At 29.6% G+C, this 27,385-nt stretch overlaps 1 protein-coding gene across 1 annotated transcript; it reads left to right on the forward strand.

Annotated features, from left to right (window-relative positions):
• Positions 1-6,116: 6,116 nt before the first annotated feature.
• On the forward strand, positions 6,117-7,555 carry LOC119609820. The gene is made up of 5 exons (XM_037964775.1): positions 6,117-6,259; positions 6,316-6,462; positions 6,512-6,743; positions 6,798-7,185; positions 7,248-7,555. The coding sequence occupies exons 1-5, from the start codon at positions 6,240-6,242 to the stop codon at positions 7,442-7,444; spliced, it is 984 nt and encodes a 327-aa protein (XP_037820703.1). The 5' UTR covers positions 6,117-6,239; the 3' UTR covers positions 7,445-7,555.
• Positions 7,556-27,385: the final 19,830 nt, after the last annotated feature.

Genomic DNA, 27,385 nt, shown 5'->3' on the forward strand with positions numbered 1-27,385 from the left:
GGCAAACAGAAGCAACGAGAAAAGATTGGAGGCAAGACTGATTTTTTTTATAAGATTTCTTATCTTAATTTGTGTTGTTTATACATATTTGCTATTAAGTGCAAAATTATTTTGTTTTGTTTTTATACCCACCATCAAAAAAGATGGGGGGTATATTGATTTTGTCATTCCGTTTGTAACACATCGAAATATTGGTCATAGACCCACAAAAGTATATATATTCTGGGTCCTCATTAAATTCTAAGACGATCTAGCCATGTCTGTCCGTCCGTCTGTCTGTCTGTCTGTTGAAAGCACGATAGAGTCCCAATGGAAAGAGCTAGAGGGTTGAAATTTCAAATAAATATTTCTTATAGGTAAGGTTTGTTTGGTATTGAAAATGGGCAATATCGGTCCACGTTTTCGGGTAGCCCCCATACAAGTGGCCCCTCGAAAAGCAGCTTTAACAGCCATAACTTGTTTAAAAATACGAATATAGCGATGAAATTCGACATAAGTAAGTTTCATACAAGTCAAAATCTATCTAAAAAATTTTATGAGGATCGGTCCATGATTGACCCTACCCCCCATATAAGGTCCCCTTCAGAAAATGACTGCAACGCTCATTAATGGCTTAAAAATACGAGTGTAGCGATGAAATTCGACACAAATAAATTTAATACGAACCAAATTTTATGAGGATCGACCCATAATTGACTCTACCCCCCTATATATGGTCCCCTTCAGAAAATTACTTTAACGCTTATAACTGGCCTAAAAAATACGAGTATATAGATGAAATTCGACATAAGTAAGTTTCATTCGAGTCAAACGAGGTTTGATGGTGGGTATATAAGATTCGGCATGGCCGAATATAACACTCTTACTTGTTTTTTTTTAAGTGTTAAACTATTAATCAGCAATAAACCAATCATAAATTAAACAAATTATTTAGCAGTCATAAAGGTGAAGTACTAATTATGATAAGACTTTAAAGTACTTTACTGGGATTGTATGTTTCTTTCAAATATTCTAAATAATAATATTAATTAAAAACGGTTGTCAAGAGTTAAACTGCTTAAAAAAATGTAATTATTTATTATATTGTACTAGTAAAGCAATCAGAGTTAATTTTCTATAAATTCAAATTCTTAAATTTAATGATAATGAATTTAATGAAAAATGCATCAGACAATTGTGGTTGTCTGCTGCTCTCATGTCAAAATGTTCAACATACGCGTGTCTTGCAAATGTTTTCCTTTTGTTGCAGTTGCTGCTGCAATTAAAAGTAACGACATTATGCGTATCATTGAGATGCATTTTATACTTTTTGTAGAATTTTACGTTCTGATGTTTTTTCCATCCTTTTTTATTTGAAGTCGGTTATAAAGTGGTCACTCTTTAGAAAAGCAACGAATGTTAATGAAAATTACAATGTATAAGGACTCTATAGGCATGACTTTATTCACAACTACTAACAGACAAAAAGGCTAAAATTGAAATTAAAAACTGAAAATTAAAAAAAAACACACAACAAACGAATTTTGTATAGAAAATACAATAATGTTGTGTTCTGTGTGTCTGAGTGAGTAAATCTGAGCTTTTTCTTTTTGTAACATGAGTACAAGTACTTTAAATATACACCACACCACCGACCAAAAGTACTTACACATCAAAAACGAAATAACAGAAAAAAGCGAATAATATAAAAACACAAGTAAAGCTACTGCAACAACAACAAGAACGAACTACAAGTGCAACGCATCATATGGCACTTTACGCACCTTTTCATCAGTATCAGTTGGTGGTAAGTATGGAGGGTCATTTGATGCTGTTACTGTTTCCGGGGATAATGCATTTATCCCACAACTAAATAAGCTTTAAAATTGTATGTAAATACTTGCAGCAAAAACGACAACAACAACAATCATATTAAACACATACAATTACAAATGAAAATGTAGAAGACACAGGGATAAAAAAAGTACATAATAGTAAATGCAATGAGTATAAAAAGCAATTGAAGTCATACTGGACCGGACATTATCGTTTAATATGTAAATGTACGGAACAGGTGGTGCTCTAAAAGCATAGTTTTTGGTTTTCTACTGATGACAGCTAATTTGTATTAGGCCTGTGGTTTAAACATTTTTCTTGAAAATACTGTAGGAGTAATAGAAATGTACAAAAATGTAATAAAGGCGGTGGCGGCGACGTTTAACGTCATTGGGATCGATTATAATTAAATATGAAATTATTGGATTTTTGGGTACGCAATAGTTAGTGATTTAGTTAGTCAGTTAGTTAGTTAGTTAGTAGTTAGTTAGTTAGTTAGTTAGTTAGTTAGTTAGTTAGTTAGTTAGTTAGTTAGTTAGTTAGTTAGTTAGTTAGTTAGTTAGTTAGTTAGTTAGTTAGTTAGTTAGTTAGTTAGTTAGTTAGTTAGTTAGTTAGTTAGTTAGTTAGTTAGTTAGTTAGTTAGTTAGTTAGTTAGTTAGTTAGTTAGTTAGTTAGTTAGTTAGTTAGTTAGTTAGTTAGTTAGTTAGTTAGTTAGTTAGTTAGTTAGTTAGTTAGTTAGTTAGTTAGTTAGTTAGTTAGTTAGTTAGTTAGTTAGTTAGTTAGTAGTTAGTTAGTTAGTTAGTTAGTTAGTTAGTTAGTTAGTTAGTTAGTTAGTTAGTAGTTAGTTAGTTAGTTAGTTAGTTAGTTAGTTAGTTAGTTAGTTAGTTAGTTAGTTAGTTAGTTAGTTAGTAGTTAGTTAGTTAGTTAGTTAGTTAGTTAGTTAGTTAGTTAGTTAGTTAGTTAGTTAGTTAGTTAGTTAGTTAGTTAGTTAGTTAGTTAGTTAGTTAGTTAGTTAGTTAGTTAGTTAGTTAGTTAGTTAGTTAGTTAGTTAGTAGTTAGTTAGTTAGTTAGTTAGTTAGTTAGTTAGTTAGTTAGTTAGTTAGTTAGTTAGTTAGTTAGTTAGTTAGTTAGTTAGTTAGTTAGTTAGTTAGTTAGTTAGTTAGTTAGTTAGTTAGTTAGTTAGTAGTTAGTTAGTTAGTTAGTTAGTTAGTTAGTTAGTTAGTTAGTTAGTTAGTTAGTTAGTTAGTTAGTTAGTTAGTTAGTTAGTTAGTTAGTTAGTTAGTTAGTTAGTTAGTTAGTAGTTAGTTAGTTAGTTAGTTAGTTAGTTAGTTAGTTAGTTAGTTAGTTAGTTAGTTAGTTAGTTAGTTAGTTAGTTAGTTAGTAGTTAGTTTGTTTGTTAGTTAGTTAAGTCGGCCGGTCAGTCGGTTCGTATTGCATTATAGGAGTACATACTGTTTCAGTAGATGTTTGGTTGATGGGTTTTACAATTGGATTTCCTCACGCAAGAAATAAAGAATAAGAGAATTCACATCAAAAATACCATTCGACTCTATATACGCACACTAAAGGACGGCACAAAGATATAACCCGGTAGGTTTACGTGCAATAGTTTCAACTTTTGCTGTTCACATTTCAGTTATCTTTGTTGAGGTTTAAAGGCTATATTCAAAATTTGTATAACTTAAATTTTTAACCATATTGGTACCTTCTGGGACACATTTGTCTACAAATAACTTCGAAAATATTGAGATAAAATTTAAGTGTCATTTCTTATCCCATTAAACAACAGTAATGTCACCTTTTCTACACTCAAAGAATAGTTTATAATAAGCTCAAATACTACCGGAACTGTCAGATAGCCAGCATCTCTTTATATCTACCACCTCAACCACAACAGCAGCAATGAACAAAAAATCCTGTATATTTGCATTGACTAAACCTTTGAAATGATTGTTGGACTGTGTTTACAAATGTAAAAGAATAAATGTAAGTAAGTAGATGGCAAAATACTGACTGACTGACTGCATGAATGTCTGACTGTGACTAAGGGACTGACTGACACACGGTATTTATTTAGTAGATAGGTTGAATTTCATAGTAACGTCTACAATTTGTAGGCAAAAATGCACAAATACAAACACAAGCATATTACACATACGTACAGATGTCTAAACATACACATGTAAGCAATATTTTGTTCAAATATGCGTTTACATGGTCATTTGGTCACTTTCGAAAGCGGTAGGTATTTGCATAAGCGTAAAGTAAATGTCGGCTGGTATTTTCTATTGTACTACTACTCCATTGGATGTTTGTTTGTATGTATGTATGTGTTTCATTCAATGCTCGTGCTCAAATATATGTGCACATACATACATTTTTGTTGGGCGCATATATTTGCATGTTTGTGTGTGTATGCGTATTTTATGCATGCATATTTGCATTCATGCAACAAAACAAACCAAAGAAAGCAAAAAAAAAATGGTTAAAAAATCTACAATATACAATCATGCATGCATAGTAAAACAAACATACAGGTATTATTATACTAACAGACATACATAAATACATATCTTTACATTTACATACACATACTAACAACATTCAAAATGTACATTTTCAATGTTCACACTAAGGACAGTGGAAAATGGTACTATTTTGGATATATTATTCTAAAAGGAAATTTTGGAACTATTATACAATTAAAAAGCTGAAATATTTGGTGTGATAACGCAAAGTTGAAAAATTTACTTTTATCTTGTTTTTTATGGTGTAGAAGACCAAGAAAGAATAGAACGTCATACCGATTAAAAAAATGGTTCTGAGTATGGAACACATAGTCAAGGATATTAGTCGAAAGTGTACCAAACAAGTACTTTTATACTAGTGCTGTAATATTCTACTACTTTTGATTACTCAATACTACTCAATACTTTTCGTTTGGGTACTCAATACTACTCGATACTTTTAACGGTTTTATTTTAAATTAAAAACGAGGAATTTTTCCTTTTTTTAAGTAAAGTTAGACCAGACATCACACCTCTTTTGAGACATTTTATTTTTGTAGATAGCGTCGATAAATATTTGTAACTTTTTAACTATTATTGCAGTGTTTAAATTATTTTTACATTGATTTGATATTGCTAAGAGTTGCATTTCTAATAATGATATGGTCTATATTAGATTTTAGAGCTGTATTTTTTCACATCATAGCCGTTAAATTTAAATAAGTTAAATCCATATACAAGTCTGAAAGTATTGAGTAACTACTTTTTAGTATTGAGTACCCAAAAAATAGGGCAAATACTCGATACTCGATACCCACTACTCAATACTTTAACAGCACTATTTTATACCCCATGTTGGTACCATTTTAAAATTTTTTATTTTGCATCCTTGCACCCATACATGAAAACAAAGATTTTTGCAAACATTTAAAGTGTTTGTTTTAATGTGTTTTTATTTGTATGTATGCGTGTGTGTTTATGTGTCTACATGTATGTAGGTGTGTACATATGCGTTTATATTTGTTTGACATGCATAAATGCATGCGTATGTTTTTGTGTGTATTTGGCTGGTTGAGTCAATGCAAGGAAGTCGAAATAAAACGAGTTGCAAAACTTTAGTTCAGTTCTTTATCCTTTTTATTGTAGAATTCTTTTTTTTTTTTTTGTATTTGATATTAAAACAACTGTATGTAAATACATATGTTGATGGAATCATGCCCGCTCTAATACACTCACGCATATAAAAATATATTTACATATAGGTTTCTCTATGTGTTGCTGTTGTGTCCACTTTTATATACAAATATTTACATATTTGTTTGTTTGTTTTTTTTTCTCTACCGCTAAAGGGGGGTTGCTGGCCTTTAAGTTAAAAAAAAAAAAAACAAAAAGTCTGAAATACAAAAATCGTAAAAATTTACGCTTGTAAGGATTGTGAAGTGTGGTGTGTGATGATTTTTAATTAAAATTAATTAAAATGAGAAAACAAAACAAATTCTGTTTTTAAAAGAGTGTGTTGTCTGTGTTCTTTGTTCCATACATTTGTCCATGTGACAAATGCAACATGTCCTTTAAACAAACTGATGCGTTTAAGATAACATCAATTGTGAAAAAGATAAAGGAGTAGAAGGGTTTTAAACTAGCAGACTTAATAATGGTTGAGAAACAAATTTAAAGCTTTTTCGAATTTACCAACATTTATTTAAATCTATATGTATATGAACCACCCTTTAATGTTATAGTTTTAAAAATTCCTTTTTCAATAATAACATTATTTAAGGTTTTGTTTGAAAATTAAAAAAAAAAAATATATATTTTCATTTATTTGTCAAACAAAAATTATATTTTATTAGAATTTTTTTCAGATTACTGAATAATTGTAAATAAAATTAAACCAATAAATAATTATTCATTTTAATGTTCCAGCAAAAACCCTCGTAAGTCCTTATTTTTAAATGTACTTCTGTTCTTAATTATTAAATTTCAATTTAAGATCCCAAAGAAAAGCAGCAAGTCGTTTTATCAACGATAACAATGAGACTAATCTCATACAGTTGAGTCCTCATAGGGAATTGGAAAAACGCAGCCCTTTTACCTTAAGCGATAATGAGGATTCGAAAACCAATTTCATAGGAGATACGTAAGTAGTATGTTGTCTAAAAAATGCTTAAATTAATTGCTCTTTTAAGCATTCTAGCTCCTGAAAGACCTCGTGCCTATGTGGTAACAAAGACTGGTGAAAAACATTTATTAGATTTGGATAATAATGCTCTTCCCAAAACCAGATCAAATCCTTTTACTTTACATAGTCCCAGATTGTCGGCACCTACTATGGAAACTATATCAGAGAAATCATCTTCACATTTATCACATTCGGATAAAATGATTAGGAGCAGCAGTAAATTAATCAAGAAGCTTAAGGTTTAAATATTTAATTAAATATTCTTTAACTAAAAATCTCTCTTTAATTTCTAGCCCTTAAAACGCCAAAAACATCGTTTAGTTTTTACTCCCAGAAATATGGAAACAACCTCTTCAACACAACTATTAGCAGCAGATAATAATGTTAACAAGAACATTCTAAATCAAAAACAGTCTATGCCTGTGGCAAAATCATGGGCAAACACTAGTATAGAAACTCAAACGGAAAATTTTCCTTACATAGGGCCTCATTCCTATATACCCAGACATTTTAGTACAGCAACTGGTTCCATCAATTATATACCCATGGAAGGACCTAAAAAGTATTTAAATGAATCTGTTAACACACAGCGAAGATTTTACTCCATGGCCACTGCCCAACCGCCATTCAAACCTTTGGAGATTTACACAAAATATAATCCCAACTTACGAAAGTATTCTGGTAGATGTACCAAATATTTTAAGGTTTTTAGAGTTACTATATTTTCTTTTTTGATTTTTCAGAGTTACGCAACATTGCCTCGGCTGTTACCTTCATAACAGTAGTCTCTTGGCTATTTTCTAAAATTTTTGATATTGAATGCTTTTGGGATTATTTAAATAGTTTGTGGCAACATCTGTGTAATTGGTTTTCAACTAAAGAGAAACCAAAAACAAAGTTAGAAGTATTGGTAACATTTTTCCAAGACTTGTGGTCTTAAAAATGTAATTGAAACTTTTTTTTTATAATAAATAGTTGTTTCCAATATGGAGTTTAAAGGATGTAAATATTATTGTAATCATTTGTAATGAAATAAAAAATTTTCTTAAAAGCGTTTGAACTGTAAAAAATCTTTTATTTTTGACATGAGCCTAGCAGAGAAACAGGGATCAATTACGAACTGAGAAGACGTAATAGGGAACTAACTACTAACTAACTAACTAACCTAACTAACTAACTAACTAACTAACTAACTAACTAACTAACTAACTAACTAACTAACTAACTAACTACTAACTACTACTAACTAACTAACTAACTAACTAACTAACTAACTAACTAACTAACTAACTAACTAACTAACTACCTAACTAACTAACTAACTACTAACTAACTAACTAACTAACTAACTAACTAACTAACTAACTAACTAACTACTAACTACCTAACTAACTACTAACTAACTAACTAACTAACTAACTAACTAACTAACTAACTACTACTAACTAACTAACTAACTAACTACTAACTAACTAACTAACTAACTAACTAACTAACTAACTAACTAACTAACTAACTAACTAACTACTAACTAACTAACTAACTAACTAACTAACTAACTACTAACTAACTAACTAACTAACTAACTAACTAACTAACTAACTAACTACTAACACTAACTACTAACTACTAACTAACTAACTACTACTAACTAACTAACTAACTAACTACTAACTACTACTAACTAACTAACTACTAACGAACTAACTACTAACTAACTAACTAACTACTAACTAACTAACTACTAACTAACTAACTAACTAACTAACTAACTAACTAACTAACTAACTAACTAACTAACTACTAACTAACTAACTACTACCTACTACTAACTAACTAACTAACTAACTAACTAACTACTAACTAACTAACTACTAACTAACTACTAACTAACTAACTAACTAACTAACTAACTAACTAACTAACTAACTAACTAACTAACTACTACTAACTACTAACTAACTACTAACTAACTAACTAACTAACTACTAACTACTACTAACTAACTAACTAACTAACTAACTAACTACTAACTAACTACTAACTACTACTAACTAACTAACTAACTAACTAACTACTAACTAACTAACTACTAACTAACTACTAACTAACTAACTAACTAACTAACTAACTAACTAACTAACTAACTAACTACTAACTAACTAACTACTAACTAACTAACTTAACTAACTAACTACTAACTAACTAACTAACTACTAACTAACTAACTAACTAACTAACTAACTAACTAACTAACTAACTACTAACTAACTACTAACTAACTAACTAACTAACTACTAACTAACTAACTAACTTAACTACTAACTAACTACTAACTACTAACTAACTAACTAACTAACTAACTAACTAACTAACTAACTAACTAACTAACTAACTAACTAACTAACTAACTAACTAACTAACTAACTAACTAACTAACTAACTAACTAACTAACTAACTAACTAACTAACTAACTAACTAACTAACTACTAACTAACTAACTAACTACTAACTAACTAACTAACTAACTACTACTAACTAACTAACTAACTAACTAACTAACTAACTAACTAACTAACTAACTAACTACTAACTAACTAACTAACTAACTAACTACTAACTAACTAACTAACTAACTAACTAACTAACTAACTAACTAACTAACTAACTAACTAACTAACTAACTAACTAACTAACTACTAACTAACTAACTAACTACTAACTAACTAACTAACTAACTAACTAACTAACTACTAACTAACTACTAACTAACTAACTAACTAACTAACTAACTAACTAACTAACTAACTAACTAACTAACTAACTAACTACTAACTAACTAACTAACTAACTAACTAACTAAACTAACGAACTAACTAACTAAACTAACTAACTAACTAACTAACTAACTAACTAACTAACTAACTAACTAACTAACTAACTAACTAACTAACTAACTAACTAACTAACTAACTAACTAGCTAACTAACTACTAACTAACTAACTAACTAACTAACTAACTAACTAACTAACTAACTAACTAACTAACTAACTAACTACTAACTGTGTCCCCATGTAAGGCTTGTGCGCTCGCTACAGGTCGTAATTTTCAATATATTTTTATCCCTTTCAGGGTCAAAAATAATTTATGTCTAGAAAAAAACTTGAAAACTTATATTTAAGATAATTTGAGTATGCTGAATCCGGGAAAAATAATATTTTTTGAATTTGAGTTTTCCCTACTGAGTTATAGAAGGTCAAAGTTAAATGTCGAATATATTGGACATTCGAAAAACAGTCTTCAAAAAGTACCACCAATATTTTTTATGATTTTTTTTTTTTGTAAAATGTCTTCTTAAACTTCTTTCAATACAATACAATTTAAATCTGCATAGTGCGATCTCCTAAAATACAATTTTTTTGGCCATTAAATGAAGCTGTTTTTTAAACGCTGTTTAAAAGCACTTTTTAAAAAGTCGTCATAAGTGACAATTTCTTAAAATCTGATTTTTAAATACTTTTAAAATACGGAAAATCTTTCAAAATCTGAATTATAAATATAATAAAGTCTTCATTTTCATCTAAAAGAAAAAAATTAAAACTAAAGTTAAATATTATACCCAAAAAATGCTTAAAAACAGAGTCTATTGTAATGTCGAATATATTCGACAAAACCACGGAAAGGGTTATGACATTTGGTACATGTTCATCTTTTAACCCAAGTTGAATTCGGTCCATTGTTTAGCCTAGCCCCCACACAACCGAACCCCCCAATAGGGCTTTTGAGCCTATAAGTTATTTTTTATTCTAATTTTTCACTAAAAATTAAATAGTTTAAGGCCCACAATCTCATTCTCCGGTTATCATTTAACCGGTGGATATTCTGCCGGTTAAAATAGTTTTTGTATGAAAACTGTCAAAATATCGTTTCGATAAAAATAACAAGACATTGATAAAATGGGGGTAAGTGTTTAAAATCGGAAACAAGATCTGGTTTTCAAAGCTGTGTTGAGCTGAGAATCCCTTTATTATTCCCTTAATAACAACGATAACTAGATTAATACTTTCAAAAATATACAAGCCATACATTTGTATTCCATATACATTTTTTCCTAATCTTGATTTTTATCTTTATCTTTTCAGACTCATCTACAATACATCACAAAAAAGGTAAGTGCTAACAAAAAAATCACAAATAAAACATGACCCTTTATATGTCTCTCACTCAACATGTTTCCGTGTTGTTTATTCTTGAAATTTTTGTTAAATAAAATAAATAAAAAAAAAAAAAAAAACAAAAGTTCTGCATGCATAAATAATTTCTGTTGTAGTCTGTAGTCTCAACCACACAAATATGCAAATATCAGCAAAAACCAACAAACGAATGTAGCAACATATGTTGCGACATATACATGTTGTGACACACTTGCCCCCCACCTTCACTCACCCTATACACTGTTTAGTTACGGGTCTAAACAGAACCCGAAAAAAAGTGGACAGGCGGAGTTTACACTGTCAATTTTCTCTAGAGAATTGTACGGCAACAAAAACAAAAGTGTAGAAAAATCCATAAAATAAAAGGACTAATAATTTAAAAGGATACAAACAAGAAACATTAATTTAACAAGTGGGTGGGGATGTACAGAAATGTAGATTTTTATCTGAAAGTTAAAAAAAAAAAAACACAAATACAAGTTTTTTTGTCACTGAGTGTCTATTTGTTGTATTTTGTTATTTTTTTGTTACGATTAAAATTCGATTAGGTTAGAATGAAAAAATATGCATTAAAGAAAAATTAAAAAAAAAATTGCATATGTATTGTGGGTTTAGATGGAGTTTTAAGTGGCATTGAGATATAAAAAGTTCTTAAAGTTAAGTAATTTAAAAATTTTCAAAATTTGCCTCCTTTAGCAACTTAGGATCCTTCCACTTTTTTTTGTTTATTGGTATTGTTATGCAAGGTCATACCGTTATTTATAACAAAAATGCCAAATCATTTTCTTTGTATCCTAAGCTATTTGAAAATTTCTTGATTTTGTGCCAAATTTCAGTGCTTAGAAATTTGCTAGGCCTATTAGTAATTTTTACCTCTTATTAAGCAAAATTTTCAACATTGTCATGCCATGTATTTGACAATTAGCTTTTTGTCTTTAGTTTAATTTTTGTAACAAATAATTTCTTGTAAAAATTTGTACAATGTCGGTCAGGTAAAGGTTTTTATTGTCTCAATCAATTGAACAAAAAAAAAAAAAAAAAAATACAATTTGTTTTCCGATGTTTATGTCACAAGGAGGTAAATGTCAAAAGTCTATTATGGTTATAATACGCCCATTCTGAGTGTAGTTATACGACTAGCAGTATGTACACCGTTTTCCGAAGCTTTCCAGAAATTGCAATCTTGTAATCAAACAAGTTAGCGTGATATATTTTACTGTGCCGTATATTATATACCTTTCTAGATTTTTAGAGTCTGAAAATTATATTGCAAAATTTTTGAACTAAATTACAATATTTTTTATTCAGTCCTAACGAAGTTGAAAAGTAGAGGAAGATTGGATTATACTGATTTTGTCATTTGCTGGCAAACCCTGGGTCGTAGGTCCTTCTTAGATTCTATGACCATCTAGCCATATCTATCTTTCTTTTGATCTTCGACCCCACAAAATATATGTGTTCTGTGTCCCTATTAGATTCTAGGTCGTTCTAGTCGCATCCAGCTGTATGTCCGTCTTTCCGTTCATATGTCCGTCCGTCTGTCTGTCTGTCCGTTTGTCTGCCTATCGGCAGGCATGGGAATAATGATTACACAAAGTAATCCATTACATGGTAAATTACAATTACTTATAATGTGTAACTGAGCAGTAACAAATTACAAATACTTACAATTTAAGTTTTTCCAATTACAATTAGTTATAATGTGTAATTGACCAATAACCAACTAAAATTACTTGTCATTGTAATTGAAGTTTTGCCAATTACAATTACTTGTAAATGTAATTGAAGTTTCCAATTAAAATTACTTCTAATTGTAATTAAGGTATTACCAATTAACAATTACATTTAATTATAAGGAACAAAATTCACAATTACAAGTAATTGTAATTGGAAATTCTTCAATTACAATTACAAGTAACTGTAATTGGCAAAACTTCAATTACCATTACAAGTGACTGTAATTGTCAAAACTTCAATTACAATGACAAATAATTGTAATTTGCAAAACTTCAATTACAAGCAATTGCAATTTTTAAAGCATCAATTACAATTACATTTGATGTAATGTATGTAGTAATGTTATGCAGTCATAACCCCCCAAGCCTGCCTATCGTTTTGTTACGACTGGATCCAAAAGCGAGGTGCTAGAGAGCTGGCATTTTGTATAAATATCCTCTACTGATAATATTTGTTTCATATATGTAATAAATCCCATACAAGTGACCTCCGGAATGCTTTGATAGGAATATCAGATTCGATATATGCAGCTAAATACATACACCCGAAAAATTAATCTATTTTTCATCAAATCTGGAAACAGTGTATTCTAGCACTAGTTCTAAGTTCAATTTTAAATATTCTAATGGCGACAGTAAAATTTCAGCAACTTGAAAAACAGTTTTAACAAAAACTAACAATAAACACTTATTTGTTTTGGCAAAACGTCGTAAAACAAGCAATTTATGCATGGCCAGTGAACAGTTGTTGTTATGCCTGTTGTCTTTCCTTCGGATGGTTTGTTGTAAAAACCTATAAATTTTTCAAGAAAATCCTTTAGTTATACGGGGAAAACATGATAGGCAATAGAGGCAGGATATATAACTACATCAATTAATGCTTTACAAAGTTTAGGGTTAAATGGTACTATTTATAATGGCGTCTACTGATATGAGAGAATATGACTTTAAAATACTATAACTTTGTCTAAGAGAGAACCGGGATATTTTGGGACAAGGATTATATACTAGAGTTATTTAAAATCAACTCAAACTGTAATCGAGCTCTTCATAAATAACAAAAAAAATTAAAGACTCCATTCACCCAAACAAACATGATTGTGTTTTTAAACCTTTAAATTCCAATTTCTTTTCAAATCTTCACCAAAACTAACTTATTTTCCTTCTCTACCTACTGTAGGGCATTTACATATATATTAACTAAATTGGATTTCTTTTAGGCTTTTTGATTTTGAAACTAAAATCTTTTTCTACTAAAACTTTTACCATAAGGATTATACTAAAACAAACAAGAAACAAATAAAAAATTTATATTTAATCTTCAAAATTATATATACATATATAAAAAATGCAAATATATGTAAAAGTGACGCCTTTTACAACCAGAAAAATACACACACACAAAAAATCGTTTAACCATAAACAACAACTAAACGTTGTGATCATAAAAACACAAACATAGACGAAAAAAAAATCGAGTAGTATTTACAATATTATTCACCAGGAAAAATATAAAAATAATAAGTTTTATGTTTAAACTAAAATTTTATAAACAAAACCACAAAATTTACCCAGCCATTTCATTTCATTCCATTCCTTTTTTTAGTCTGACAGAGAGTCGGAGAAGTCAGAATCATTCAACCAACCATTACAACCCACAAACAACCTAGACGTATGAGTAATTTTTTAATACTCATACGTTGTGGTGTTTAGTTCGTTAGATAGCTATAGTACAAAGTATTGCACAATGGGGGCATATTTAAAATAAAGGGTTAAGGTTTTATTTCTAAATGATGAGTTAGTTTCTGCACGTTTAAAACTGACATTTTTGGAAATTGTCCCACTGTGCAATGAGTTGTTTGTTTAGGCATCATTGTCATACATATGTACATACATATACAGATACTTTTATACAATTTTGTTTTTGTTGGTTTTTGATGTAGATGCTATTTTTTCTGTCAGTCCGCCCGTCCATCTGCTTGTTTATTAGTTGTTGCTATTTAAGTTTACATATCCTTGTATATGTGTTGGTTAAAAGTTTGTTTATAATTGTGTGTGTGTGTGTGTTTTTGTTTATAGTATGGACAAATAAATTTGCGGTTAACTGTGAATACAAGACCCGTGTAAAACGTCACACATTTTAATTTATATGCAAACATATAATTTTAGTTGTTATAAATATTTTCATGTTGTTGTTCCTGTTTTTACTGCTGCTGCTGTTACTCTTGTCATTTGTTGATGATGTTTTGGTTTTAATTTTGTTTTTTTTTCGGTTAGTTTTAGTAGTGGCAGTTTCGGCTTTATAATCGTCATTCTCTGTCAGCCTCTTTTGTCAGTAAATCACCTTAAATAAGAAATTTAACTGCTACTAAAACCCACATGACCGGAAAACTAACATTATAGTGGTGTAATAGACAAAAATAAATAGATAATCCCAGCAGTTTCTTTAAGAAGGCAATGTATTATTTTGTTAAAGTTATTTAACTGAATATCAACCTAACTACTTAGTTGAATCGATATATATATTTTTTTTATAGTTTTTGACATAGATCGATCTTTAATCTTACTATAGATCGGTTTATAATCTTGTGTATAGATAAGTCTATAGAGTTGATTATAGATCCGTCTATAGTCTTGACTATAGATCAGTTTATAGTATTGACTATAGATCTATAGTCTTGACTGTAATATAAGTCTATAGAGTTGATTATAGATCCGTGTGTAGTCTTGATTATAGATCAGTCTATGGACTTGACTATAGATCAGTCTATAAACTTGACTATATATCAGTTTATATTCTTGACCATAGATCAGTCTATAGTCTTGAATATAGATCAGTCAATAGTCTTGACTATACAGCAATCTAGAGTCTTGAATATGGTTGACTATAGGTCAGTCTATAGTCTTGACTATAGGTCAGTCTATAGTCTGGACTATAGATCAGTCTATATTCAGGACTATAGATCAGTCTATGACTACAGATCAGTCTATAGTCTTGACTTCAGATCAGTATATAGTCTTTACTACAGATCAGTATATAGTCTTTACTACAGATCAGTATATAGTCTTTACAACAGATTTGACTAAAGATCAGTCTATAGTCTTGACTTTAGATCGGTCTATAGTCTTGACTATAGGTAAGTCTATAGTCTGGACTATAGGTTAGTCTATAGTCTTGACTATAGGTTAGTCTATAGTCTTGACTATAGGTTAGTCTATAGTCTTGACTATAGACCAGTCCATAGTATTGAATACAGATCAGTCTATAGTCTTGACTACAGATCAGTCTATAGTCTTGATTATAGATCAGTATATAGTCTTTACTACAGATCAGTCTATAGTCTTGATTATAGATCAGTCTATAGTTTGGACTATAGACCAGTCTATAGTTTTGACTATAGATCAATCTATAGTCTTGACTATAGATCAGTCTATAGTCAAATAGATTAGTCTATAGTCTTGACTACAGATTATTCTATAGTCTTGACTATAGATCACTCTGTAGTGTTGACTATAGATCAGTGTATAATTTTCAGTATATAATGCAGAACACTCTATAGTCTTGGCTTTAAAACAGTATATATTCTTCACTCTAGATCAGTCTATAGTCATAACTAGAGATCACTCTATATTCAAGAATAGTTATTCGGAATAGCCATCACGAATTGCTGGGTCTTTATTGTTCTGTTTATTGGCGTGTGTATGTGTTTTTTATAGTTTTATAAAGTATAATTTCAAAACCATATAAACCATTTTTACCAACCGACCAGACATTTGTTCTACTTTGCGGATTTCATTTGGAATACATTTTAAAAATGTCACTGTTTTGTAGTTAAATCTGTTTGCAAGTGTTTAGATAAATGTCATGTGCTGTTTGTTTTCAAATCTACATTATTTTAATAAAAAAAAAAAAAAACTTCTTCTAAAGTTGGTTATAGTACATCTATTTTCAAAGATAACAAAGTCCTTCAGAAAATAAAATTTACAAAAATTTCCATTTGCAATATAAAATTTGTTAGAATTTCTCCTTTTAATTTACCTTCAAATTACACAAAATAGTACAAATTTTATAATTTTATTTTATATAAAAATCCTTTTGCTACATTATTGACACATTATTTTATTTTCTATTCTGGTTTTTAATTTGATTAATCTGTATCCTAAATAGGATAGTAACTTTTTAATTAGTTATATTTTGTGACACTCCCCATAAAATGTATGTAAATAAAAAAAAAACTTTAAATCAAAAATATGTCAAAAGTCCCCATTCTGTTCATTTTACACATACATATTATTAAAATTTTATAAACCTCTTTTTGTGGAATAAAATCTAACATCTGTTGATGTTACAGATTTTTTTAATTTTAATTTATTTATGTTTGAAAACAGAATAATGTTGCAAAAAATTTGTATTTAGTTTTAGTTTACCTCACAGTCTATAGCTGCCTCCCAGTTTACTCCATATTATAAATTTTTGGCTACATTTTTCTGGATTGTTTATATTGTGGTTTATAGTTTCTATGAACTTACAAATACAGACATACAATGAACAGGGGCCAGCTATAGTAAGGTGAATAATTATAAGGTTTTGTGTAGTAGTTTTTTCCTGCTGCAAGTAATATGGAATTTTTTTAGTTTTTCTAGTTTTTTTTTAATCTAAAGATATAAAGATTATTGTTTTTATACCCTACACCACTATAGTGGGGAGGGTATTATGCGTTTGTGCTGATGTTTGTAACACCCAAAAATATTGGTCCTACATCTTAAAGTATACCAATCGGCTCAGAATCACTTTCTGAGTAGATTTAGCTATGTCCGTCTGTCTGTCCGTCCGTCTGTCTGTCTGTCTGTCTGTCTGTCTGTCTGTCCATGTAAACCTTGTTCGCACTCTACAGGTCGCAATTTTCAAGATTATTTGATGAAATTTGGCACATACTCTTCTTTTCACCCATCGGTCCATTATTTCGTATAGCCCCCATATTTAAGGATTTAAGGTAAAAATTAAATTAAATACTTTGTTAAAAAAAAAATTATCAGCATTTTTAACATTATCACTGCTGTAGGGTATTATATGGTCGGCCATGCCCGACTATAAATTTTTTGGAATGTTTGTTCATTTCATAAACTATTTAGTTGTAACATTTTATCCTATTGTTTCACTTCTCCAAATGTCCTTTGTATAACCAATAGTTGTCTGTATTTGGTAAACTACTGCTGTGTATGTCACAAAGTTATATATGTATATGTGTTTAGTAGGTTGGTCCTTTAAAAAGTTGTTCGAATGCATAATTATAAGTATTTCTATATAAAACATATCATCCAAAAGGATGTTCTGAAGTTTCTTAGAATTTTTATAGATAAATTAAATAGCATTTCTAAACGCCTGATCCGATAGGGTTAAAATTTGATATAAACATGTCCAAGTTTTGAAATTTTAACCCACAAATGCTATAGGGACGGCAATATGGGGGCTCGCCTTGGCTAAGCCCATGTCATATTGTATCTCGATCGGACCAGTCGTTTAGAGATTCTAGTTCTTGCTCCTATATGGATCTGTGGACCAGTTCAATATTGATTTAATATGATCATGAGTAAATCGTTAAAGCAATTAAGCAAAATATCGTATCATCAAGATCTAGGGCCAGATAAAGCATGACCTTACGAAATTCCTTTTCAAGGTTATATATGATGGTGTTTCCACAATGGACCCCTGTTGAGATTGCAGGTCTGTGTGCATATCTATGAACATATTTTCATGTATAAGTACTTTTTTTATGCGTTTAGTGCAGTATATGTTAAATTAGTGTGGCACATTAAATAAAACAAATTATTTAAATTATTTAACCTATTTTTTTGCAGTTGTTGCTTAGTTATTTATTTAATTTTAGTTTGTAGCTGTTGATAACTAATGAGTTGTATTCTATGCGAATGAATGAAAGCATTAGTATTAAATTTTTATGTCACTTAGTTAATGTTTATTTAGGTAATTTGGAATTTTATTTTATTTAAATTTGTAACAAAATTTGTAAAAATTACAGGACATTTGTTGTTGAAAAAAAAACGGTGTTAAATGGGCTTGTAAATTATTTAAAAGCTATTTTAAAACTACTCGTATTAGGGTATTTAAATAAAGGATAATTTATTAATTAAACACTTTTAGCAATCCTGATGATTGAATAAAATTAAAGTTAACTTATCTTTTGGAAAAATAAAAAAAATTTTAGTAATAAAATTTTATATTTAACAAACATAAATACCACTTCCTGAAGTACTGTTATAAAAATCATAAAAATATAAATGTTTTTAATTTTATTTCTTACTATTGAACTAAAATATTTATTTTATTTTATATCATTTTATAAACTCTTTTAGCAATTATTCAATTACTACTTAAAGTAAATTGAAACTATAATTTCCAAACGATTGACCACTAAATATTACTGAAATATACATGAATATAGTAATACTAAAAGCAATAAAAAAATTTAGTTTCCTTAACTTTACTTTTTTTGTTTTACTGCATCAGCATAACTTCATCTCATTCCTTAAGTGAAACATATTATTTGTCCATTACACACGCTCTGCCATTGGCATGCGGGTCAGTTCAGCCATCATTACAAGTGGAATTTATAATCGTTCATCTATTTGTTGATGACTGGTCAGTTTTAATGTTACTCCGAGTAAATGTTGGATTGTCTGCAGTTTGTTTAAATGTTTGTTTTCTATAAACTTTTTTTTTTTTTAAATCTGTAGTTGAGTTTGTTCTTTTTGAAGCCATAAACATGTGAATTAGTAAAGTTTTAATGTTTTATACCCGATGTGTGCTTAAAACTCCAAAAGTAAAGCGATAAATAAAATATACAAATTAAAAATAACCATTAAAATAAGTAGAGTAAAGTTGGATTTTGTGTATGAAAAATATAGTTGATCCGTTTATTTGTTTCATTATTCATGGTAAATGTATGAATGCAGTTTAATGCAAAACTTTATACAATGATTAAAAAAAAGTGTGATGGATATAAGTTTCTCATTATGTTATTTTTACAAGATTTAGCGCTGTTCGTGTGTATTTTGAGTATTTTAAATTAATTTTCTAAAGGCCTTTGAGATAGATATGTTTTCAAGAGATTTTCCATTTAAAATCATAAATAGCAGAGATATTCCGAAAAACCAATAACTTTTCTATAATTTATAAAATATTTCGGATACTGGTTGCATATACATAAATACTAGTGTCCGACCGAACGTTCGGGTACGGGTTCGGAGTTCGGTAAAAAGTGAGTTTCGGTCAATGTTTGGTGTTCGGCGAAATTTTGACCGAACGCCGAACTTTTTATAAAATGTTTATTTATCATATTTTTATATCATCAAAAAGTTTTAAAAATGCTGAAAATTTGTATACAGAAGTTATCATACATCCTCGCTGTACAATAAATTTCCGATATACATAGGTACAAAACGCCTTTTTAACCGTTCGTTTTTTCGCTTGATTATTTGAAAAACTGTTAACCAGAAACTGATTAAAAAGCTAAGAAAAGTGAAACATTTAATTTGAATTATATAGTTTCGATTATAAATCTTTGATCTCATTTGTAACATCGAAATTTTCTAAGTCCTTATTCTCAAACGATCTAGACATGTCTGTCAGTCAGTCAGTTAGTCAGTCTGTCAGTCTCTTGAAAGAATGATAGGGCCTAAACTATTGTTGCAGTTTGATTGGTATTCAAAATGGACAAAATCGGTTTACATTTGGACATGGCCTCCATATAATGTTCGCTTTAGAAAATTACTAACGTTCATAACAGGCTTAAAAATGCTAGTATTTTTATGAAATTATACTTAAATTTTTTTATGAACCAAAATTTCATATAAATCGGCAAATTGAAATTTGCGAATTGTGTTAAGTATTGTATATATATTTTTTAGAAACTGTAATTTTACTGATTCGATAAAATTTATTTTGATTTCGATACATATTTCAAACGAAATTTTGATCACATTGAATCATAATATGATTATGTACAACAATATTATGATAAATACAAAAATATCATGATGAAATATTTTGACGGTATTTAATCATAATATGATATTTTAAAATTGTTACAATAACGATAATATGTTTAGACTACAATTATAATTTTAACCATAATATATTGCTCTTAGAACATGGTTACCACAACCATGTTTTTTCTCTGCGTGCTCTTACAAATAATTATATCATTGTCAATAAATCGTTTAAAAACCAAAAATAAAAAAGTATTATTTTTCATTTAAAAAAAGTTCGTGTTCACCAAACTTTGAAAACCGATCAAAGTTCGGGTTCGGCCGAACTTTCAAATTTACGGAAGTTCGGGTTCGGTGTTCGGTACCGAACGAAATTTTGAGTTCGGTCGGACTCTAATAAATACGTATATAGATAGGCAATAGGGATGCCAAACGGGAATTCCCGATTCCCGAAAATCCCGGGATTTTCGGGATTTGAAAGTACCGAAAACCGGGATTTAAAAAAATGAAATCCCGGGAAATTTCGGGATTTTAAAATCCCGAATTTTTAAGTATTTTTCCGCTATTTTATACATTATAAAGTACTAAATAAGAGAATTTAAAAAGTTTTTGGACTTAAGATGACTCTACTAACTTACAAGCTGAAATGTCAAAAAAAAAGTAAGAGTGCTATATTCGGCTATGCCGAATATGCTTTTCTATAAACATCAGGGTGATATTACTCATCAAATTTACTGATAGGACCTTATATGAGAGGTAGGGTGAATCATTGACCGTTTTTATAAAATTTTTCATAATTTTTTAGACCAATTTTGGTTCATACACTTTCCGGTAGGAAGATTTACGTTCCTATAAAAGTTTCTTAGCTTTTGGCGAGTAAGAAACTTACTTATCTCAAATTTCATCTCTACACTCGTACTTGTAAGCCAGTAATGAGCGTTAAAGTATTTATCTGGATGGGACCTTATGTAGGGGTAGGGTCAATTATGGACCGAAACACATAAAACTTGGTAGAGAGATTTTTACTCGCATGAAACATATGTGTATCGAATTTCATCGCTATACTCGTATTTTTAAGCCAGTAATGAGCGTTAAAGTCATTTTTTTAACGGGACCTTATATGGGGGTAGGGTCAATTATGAACCGACCCACATAAAATTTGGTAGAGAGGTTTTGGCTCGTCAGGGATTTACGAATATCAAATTTCATTGCTATACTAAATAGGCATAGATACTATCGGATATATAAAAATAACAAGTACGAAATTATAGGCGGGCGAGGCCGACCATATAACCCCATACACCAGTTATGAGAGTAAAATGTAATTTAGTTTTCATAATAAAAGTATACCTCGCCTCCGATATATTCTAGCACTTTATTGTTAAAAAACTATTTTTCTGAAATATGCTTGGGGGAAGGACGCCATCATATGAGTCGATCCTCATAAAATTTGGAGGGCGAATTTACGGTTACATAAAATGTTTTATGCTGAATTTCATTGCGACAGTTCTCTTTTTAAGCGAATTCTTTTTTAAAGTTGTGTTTTGTATGGAGGCTCAGATCAAAAGCCCGATCATTTCAAATTTCATCAATGTATTTTAGGACAGTATAAAACAAAAGCACTACTCCGGAGAAACCCAATATACCATCCCTACTAAGGGTATAAAAAGGGCAATAAATAGGCATTGATACTATCGGATATCTATAATGGAAGTCAACCTGTCAATAAGATGGCGAGAAGATAATTCCCTTGGTTAGTGAACACGGGATATAAGGTGGAGGAGATATAGGTGCAGTACAGGTGCTCTATGTAGCCTCGTATGGATCCCCATTACACATACTATTTAAATATTATTTGGAAACCATTGTAAATTTGGATATCATGGGTATTATTTCAGGTTTTTATTCTACTATTCAGTGCCTGGGATGGAAAGATTTTTATTCTAAGTATGTACTTTGAATTAATTTGTTTTTCTTTTCACAAAATGCTTATTGGAAAGTAAACACCTACTAAGAGTATTCATATTGCAATATGAAATAAAACATTTTATTTTTGTCGGTAAATTATTAAGATTTTTTGAATTTTTTTTATATTTTTCGGGATTTAGAAATCCCGAAAATCCCGGGATCCCGATATCGGGATTCCGGGATTTATTTAAAAATCCCGAATCCCGGGATTTCTAAAAACCAGTCCCGATTGGCATCCCTAATAGGCAATAAGTACCTCAAAAGAAATACATTCGAAAGATCTTTAATTTTATAGACATAATGTCTAGGGTAAGTACTATAAGTTGTTAATATATCCTAGACGAAAAAACTAAGGTTTTCCTATTCAAGGAATTTAAAGCAATATTGACTAATTTGTAGACTCTGAAGAAAACCGCGAAAAACGAGAGTAGTTGTGGCACATCCTAGATCAGCATGGAGCAACAGGCTTTATGCCTACAGGTCCCGCATAGAACGTATCGTATCTTAGCCCAGCTTATTCATTTTCTTAGACCAAACCCTACTTCACTTTATCCACAGGATTTTTAGACACATCTTAACGAATTAGCATAACTTTAGGGCCTAGATCTCGAATCAGTACACCCGGATAAGATCATGGTAAACATTAATTTTAATATTATATACTTAATCACAATTCTTATAGATATTATGCTATGTCCGTCTGTCTATATGTTTGCTTAAATAAATTTTCTGAAGTTCCCAGATATCTTCAAGACCCAAGTATTGAAGTCATTTTCTGGTGCTCTCAAGTTACCTTCCTTATATGGGGGTAGGACAAATTATGGACTGATCTTCATAAAACTTGGTAGAACGATCTTTGTTTGTATAAAACTTGTGTATGTCGAATTTCATCGCTATACTTGAATTTTTAAAATAGTTATGACTGTTAAAACTCTTTTCCTGACGGCAGACAGACAGACTGAAGAACAGAGGGACGGATATGGCTAGATCGGCCCGGGGTCGTATTCTGTATTAGCAATGGTGCGTAAATCAAAACAACTTTTTATCTCTGTATTTGTAAGTACTTATTTAAGTAATTATTTGCAAGCGAGCGTGGTGAGTACTTGGTTCCCATGTCATCACCGTGTTAACATAGTGAGTTAAAATGCTACTTAAGAAGAGGTGAAAAGCGGCATTTTTAGTTTTTAAACGTATACTGGTGCTCTCTAATCAATATTAAAGATTAAAATATTTAAATTAACAAAAAATATTTTATTTTTAATATTCTAATATGTGTGCTATTTTTCTTGTTTGTTCACTTTTTAATTAAACTTTTATCTTGTTAATTGTTGTTCTTTTTCTTTGAAAAAAAAAATTTTAATTGAAAACTTAAAGTTAAAGTTTGTATGCTTTTGTTTGCTAAGCATGTTTTAAATTGTTTAACAAAAGCTAAAAGAATGAAATACTATGAAAGGAAATCGATCTACAAAAAATTTAGTCATAAAGCTTAAACATATTTCAATCTCGGCTAAAAAGTACTTCCAAAGAAGTGCAAAAAGAATAAGGAGATATAATATCAAGTTGTAAATATATATTAAAGGCAGGTTGTAGGAAATTTTCTCTATTACTTAAGATATATTTATAGAATTTTTATTTACAAAAGTCTTTAAATTTGTATTAGTATTAGGGAAAACTTTTCAAATCACTGTCAAATCAATATATCTTCCTCCCTCCTCTAACAACTTTTTCCTATTTCTTTTACTAAACTTTAGCTACATAAATCCATTGAAGTGTGTATTAACTTCGACCCCATTCAAGTGTGTAATACTTTTATTTACTTTTTTTGTATTCTTATTAAAGTTTTTGCAATATTGTTGTTAGTATTGTTATTTGTTTGTTTGTATATTCATAGTAGCAAACCAACCAAATTGTTTTTAGTTTAATTAAAAAATCCAAGAACGCAACAAAAATCTTGTACTTTGTTTTTTTTGTATTTTCTTTTCTATTTCAAATTTACACCCAATAACAAAAACTGTGATTCTTGATTGAGGGTCATACACCACAACGGGCCAATTCACGTACCACTAACATCATCATAGATGCTATTCCTCAACACTACCTACCTTTTTTCTGAAGCCAACAAGAATAGCTGCAGCTATAATATTTAACACGAATGGTTTGTTGCTAGAGATGTTGTTGTTTGCCTCTGCTGCTGCTAGTTTTGTTCGTTGCTAAATTGTAAGTTGTAACTGATGATGAAGATGATGATGTTTAGTTGTACAAGTTTGTTAGTTTTTGTTGTTGTTGTTGTTTTGTGTTTATTGTTGTTGATGATATGAACAAGTACAAGAGTTGATTAAACTTTTACATAGTTTTAATACTTTTTTTGTTGTATATCCCTCCACCCCAAAAAAAAGAGTATTGCAAAAAGAAAACAACAATAAAAAATGTTTAAAATGTAGCAGCTAAAGATGATGAAGATGACTGTAATGGCAAGGTTTTTTTTTGAATATTGTTATAATTTTTTTATATTATTTCGTTTAGACGGCTAAAAGGCCTATGGGTGTTTTCTTAAAGAAATTTCAGGAGGATTTAAGCACCTGTTTAAATATATCTACACTTTACGTTGAAGGAATTACAGAAAGATAGATAGATAGATAGATAGATAGATATATAGATAGATAGATAGATAGATAAATAGATAGATAGATAGATAGATAGATAGATAGATAGATAGATAGATAGATAGATAGATAGATAGATAGATAGATAGATAGATAGATAGATAGATAGATAGATAAATAGATAGATAGATAGATAGATAGATAGATAGATAGATAGATAGATAGATAGATAGATAGATAGATAGATAGATAGATAGATAGATAGATAGATAGATAGATAGATAGATAGATAGATAGATAGATAGATAGATAGATAGATAGATAGATAGATAGATAGGATAGATAGATAGATAGATAGATAGATAGATAGATAGATAGATAGATAGATAGATAGATAGATAGATAGATAGATAGATAGATAGATATAGATAGATAGATAGTAGATAGATAGATAGATAGATAGATAGATATATAGATAGATAGATAGATAGATAGATAGATAGATAGATAGATAGATAGATAGATAGATAGATAGTAGAGCCCTGCATGAGTGACTTAAATAATATTTTAAAACATTTAATTTTTTGTAAGTACTGTTTTTGACTCACTCATTGTTTTTTGAATGAATATAATAATTTATTCAAAACAAAAATGTATATGACAAGAAATTCAAATAAAGTAAAATACATGAATGTAAAGAGTATTGTATGATATGAGTATTGAGAGTGTTTTTGTGTTTCAAATCGAGTGCAAAACAGCGAGTGAATCGAATCATAGAAGGATTTATTATGTGTTTTAATTAGAATGCAATTCTTTGAACGAATTACCGTTCTTATGAATTTTTATATCGAGATTACAAATAAAATGCATTATTGTTATGTATATATGTATATTTTATTAATGTAACTCATGTAATAATTATATTTGAATATTATTTAGAGATGTAAACAAAACTACTGTAAAGTAAAAAAATATGAAATATAAGGATTTTTATAATTATATATTAACACTGAGAGCACCTTCTTCTTGTGCAACTGCGTATTTTTTCTGATTCATGTGTAAGAAAATAATTTGATTTACCGCAATATCATTTGAGGCAATGGAGCATCTTTTTTCAGAAATTACGTTGCGGGCACAAGAGAAAACCCGTTATGAAGGTGCGCTACTTGCTGGTATTGCTAAGATTCGGCAGCTCAATTTGTGTAAAAAGGGGAACTCGTTCTTATGCGAATCCCACCACTTAAGTGTGTCGAAATCATCAAAAAGGACACTTCTGTGTTTTCGTATCGTCTCAACTCTGAGGCCACTAAATCCTCGTTGGTTTGAAAATCAGATGATCGAATAAAATCTGAAAACAGCTCTAAATTTTTCGATGAGATTGAGGCTACTGACAGTTGTGATTCTGTTATAGGCTCACAATTCTGTACTAGGCTTTGTATCAACTCGATACATTTTAATTTTATAAGATTTCGATCTTCTTCAGAAAAACTTAGCAATTTGTTTGCAGGGGGGAACAGGAATAGTGCAACTCGATGCCAGATGGACAAATTAGAAAAAACGACAGTTTCCAAGTAGTGCCTAAGCTAAAGCTAAAGCAAAATCGACACGCGACTACATTTAACAATTCTTCACCTGAGTCGTTTATAATCATTCCAAATGTTTTCCATACGTTACTACGTCCAGTTTTATTACTTAATTTATATTCTTGGTTAATTATTTTCGTTTTTATTATCTCATGGCTCAACAAGCTAGTTACACTGGAAACGGATGCTGGGCTATCAACGGCGCCGCTAGAATTCTGTTCCAATTTACAATAAAATATAATATAAATTAAACATTTATCATACGGTTTAGTATTTATTAATTAGATATACCTCATTGTTTTCCATTTTTAAATTAATTTGCGATATCATGTTTTTTTATTATATTTCTTTTTAAATTATTTTTCTTTTGGCATTTAAAACTCGATTCACTCGATTCAAAATATTTATTTTGTATTCTTTTAATATACGTAATTTGTTAACTTACTCGATTTGAATGTAGACGTACACTTACACAAAAATACTCGCAATGATTGAGTAAAACAAAAATTTGAATTATTAAAATCAAATGTACACACTCTTTGTAAATAATATTCAAAATAAAAAATGAGTTGAGTGCAATGCAGTGGATTACTCATTGTGGGTGACAAATAGAGTCAGTCATGCAGGGCTCTAATAGATAGATAGATAGATAGATAGATAGATAGATAGATAGATAGATAGATAGATAGATAGATAGATAGATAGATAGATAGATAGATAGATAGATAGATAGATAGATAGATAGATAGATAGATAGATAGATAGATA

Source organism: Lucilia sericata, unplaced genomic scaffold (assembly GCF_015586225.1).
Source record: "Lucilia sericata isolate MDLA Ls3-8-SP2 unplaced genomic scaffold, ASM1558622v1 Contig001063F_arrow, whole genome shotgun sequence".
Classification (NCBI taxonomy): Eukaryota; Metazoa; Arthropoda; class Insecta; order Diptera; family Calliphoridae; genus Lucilia; species Lucilia sericata.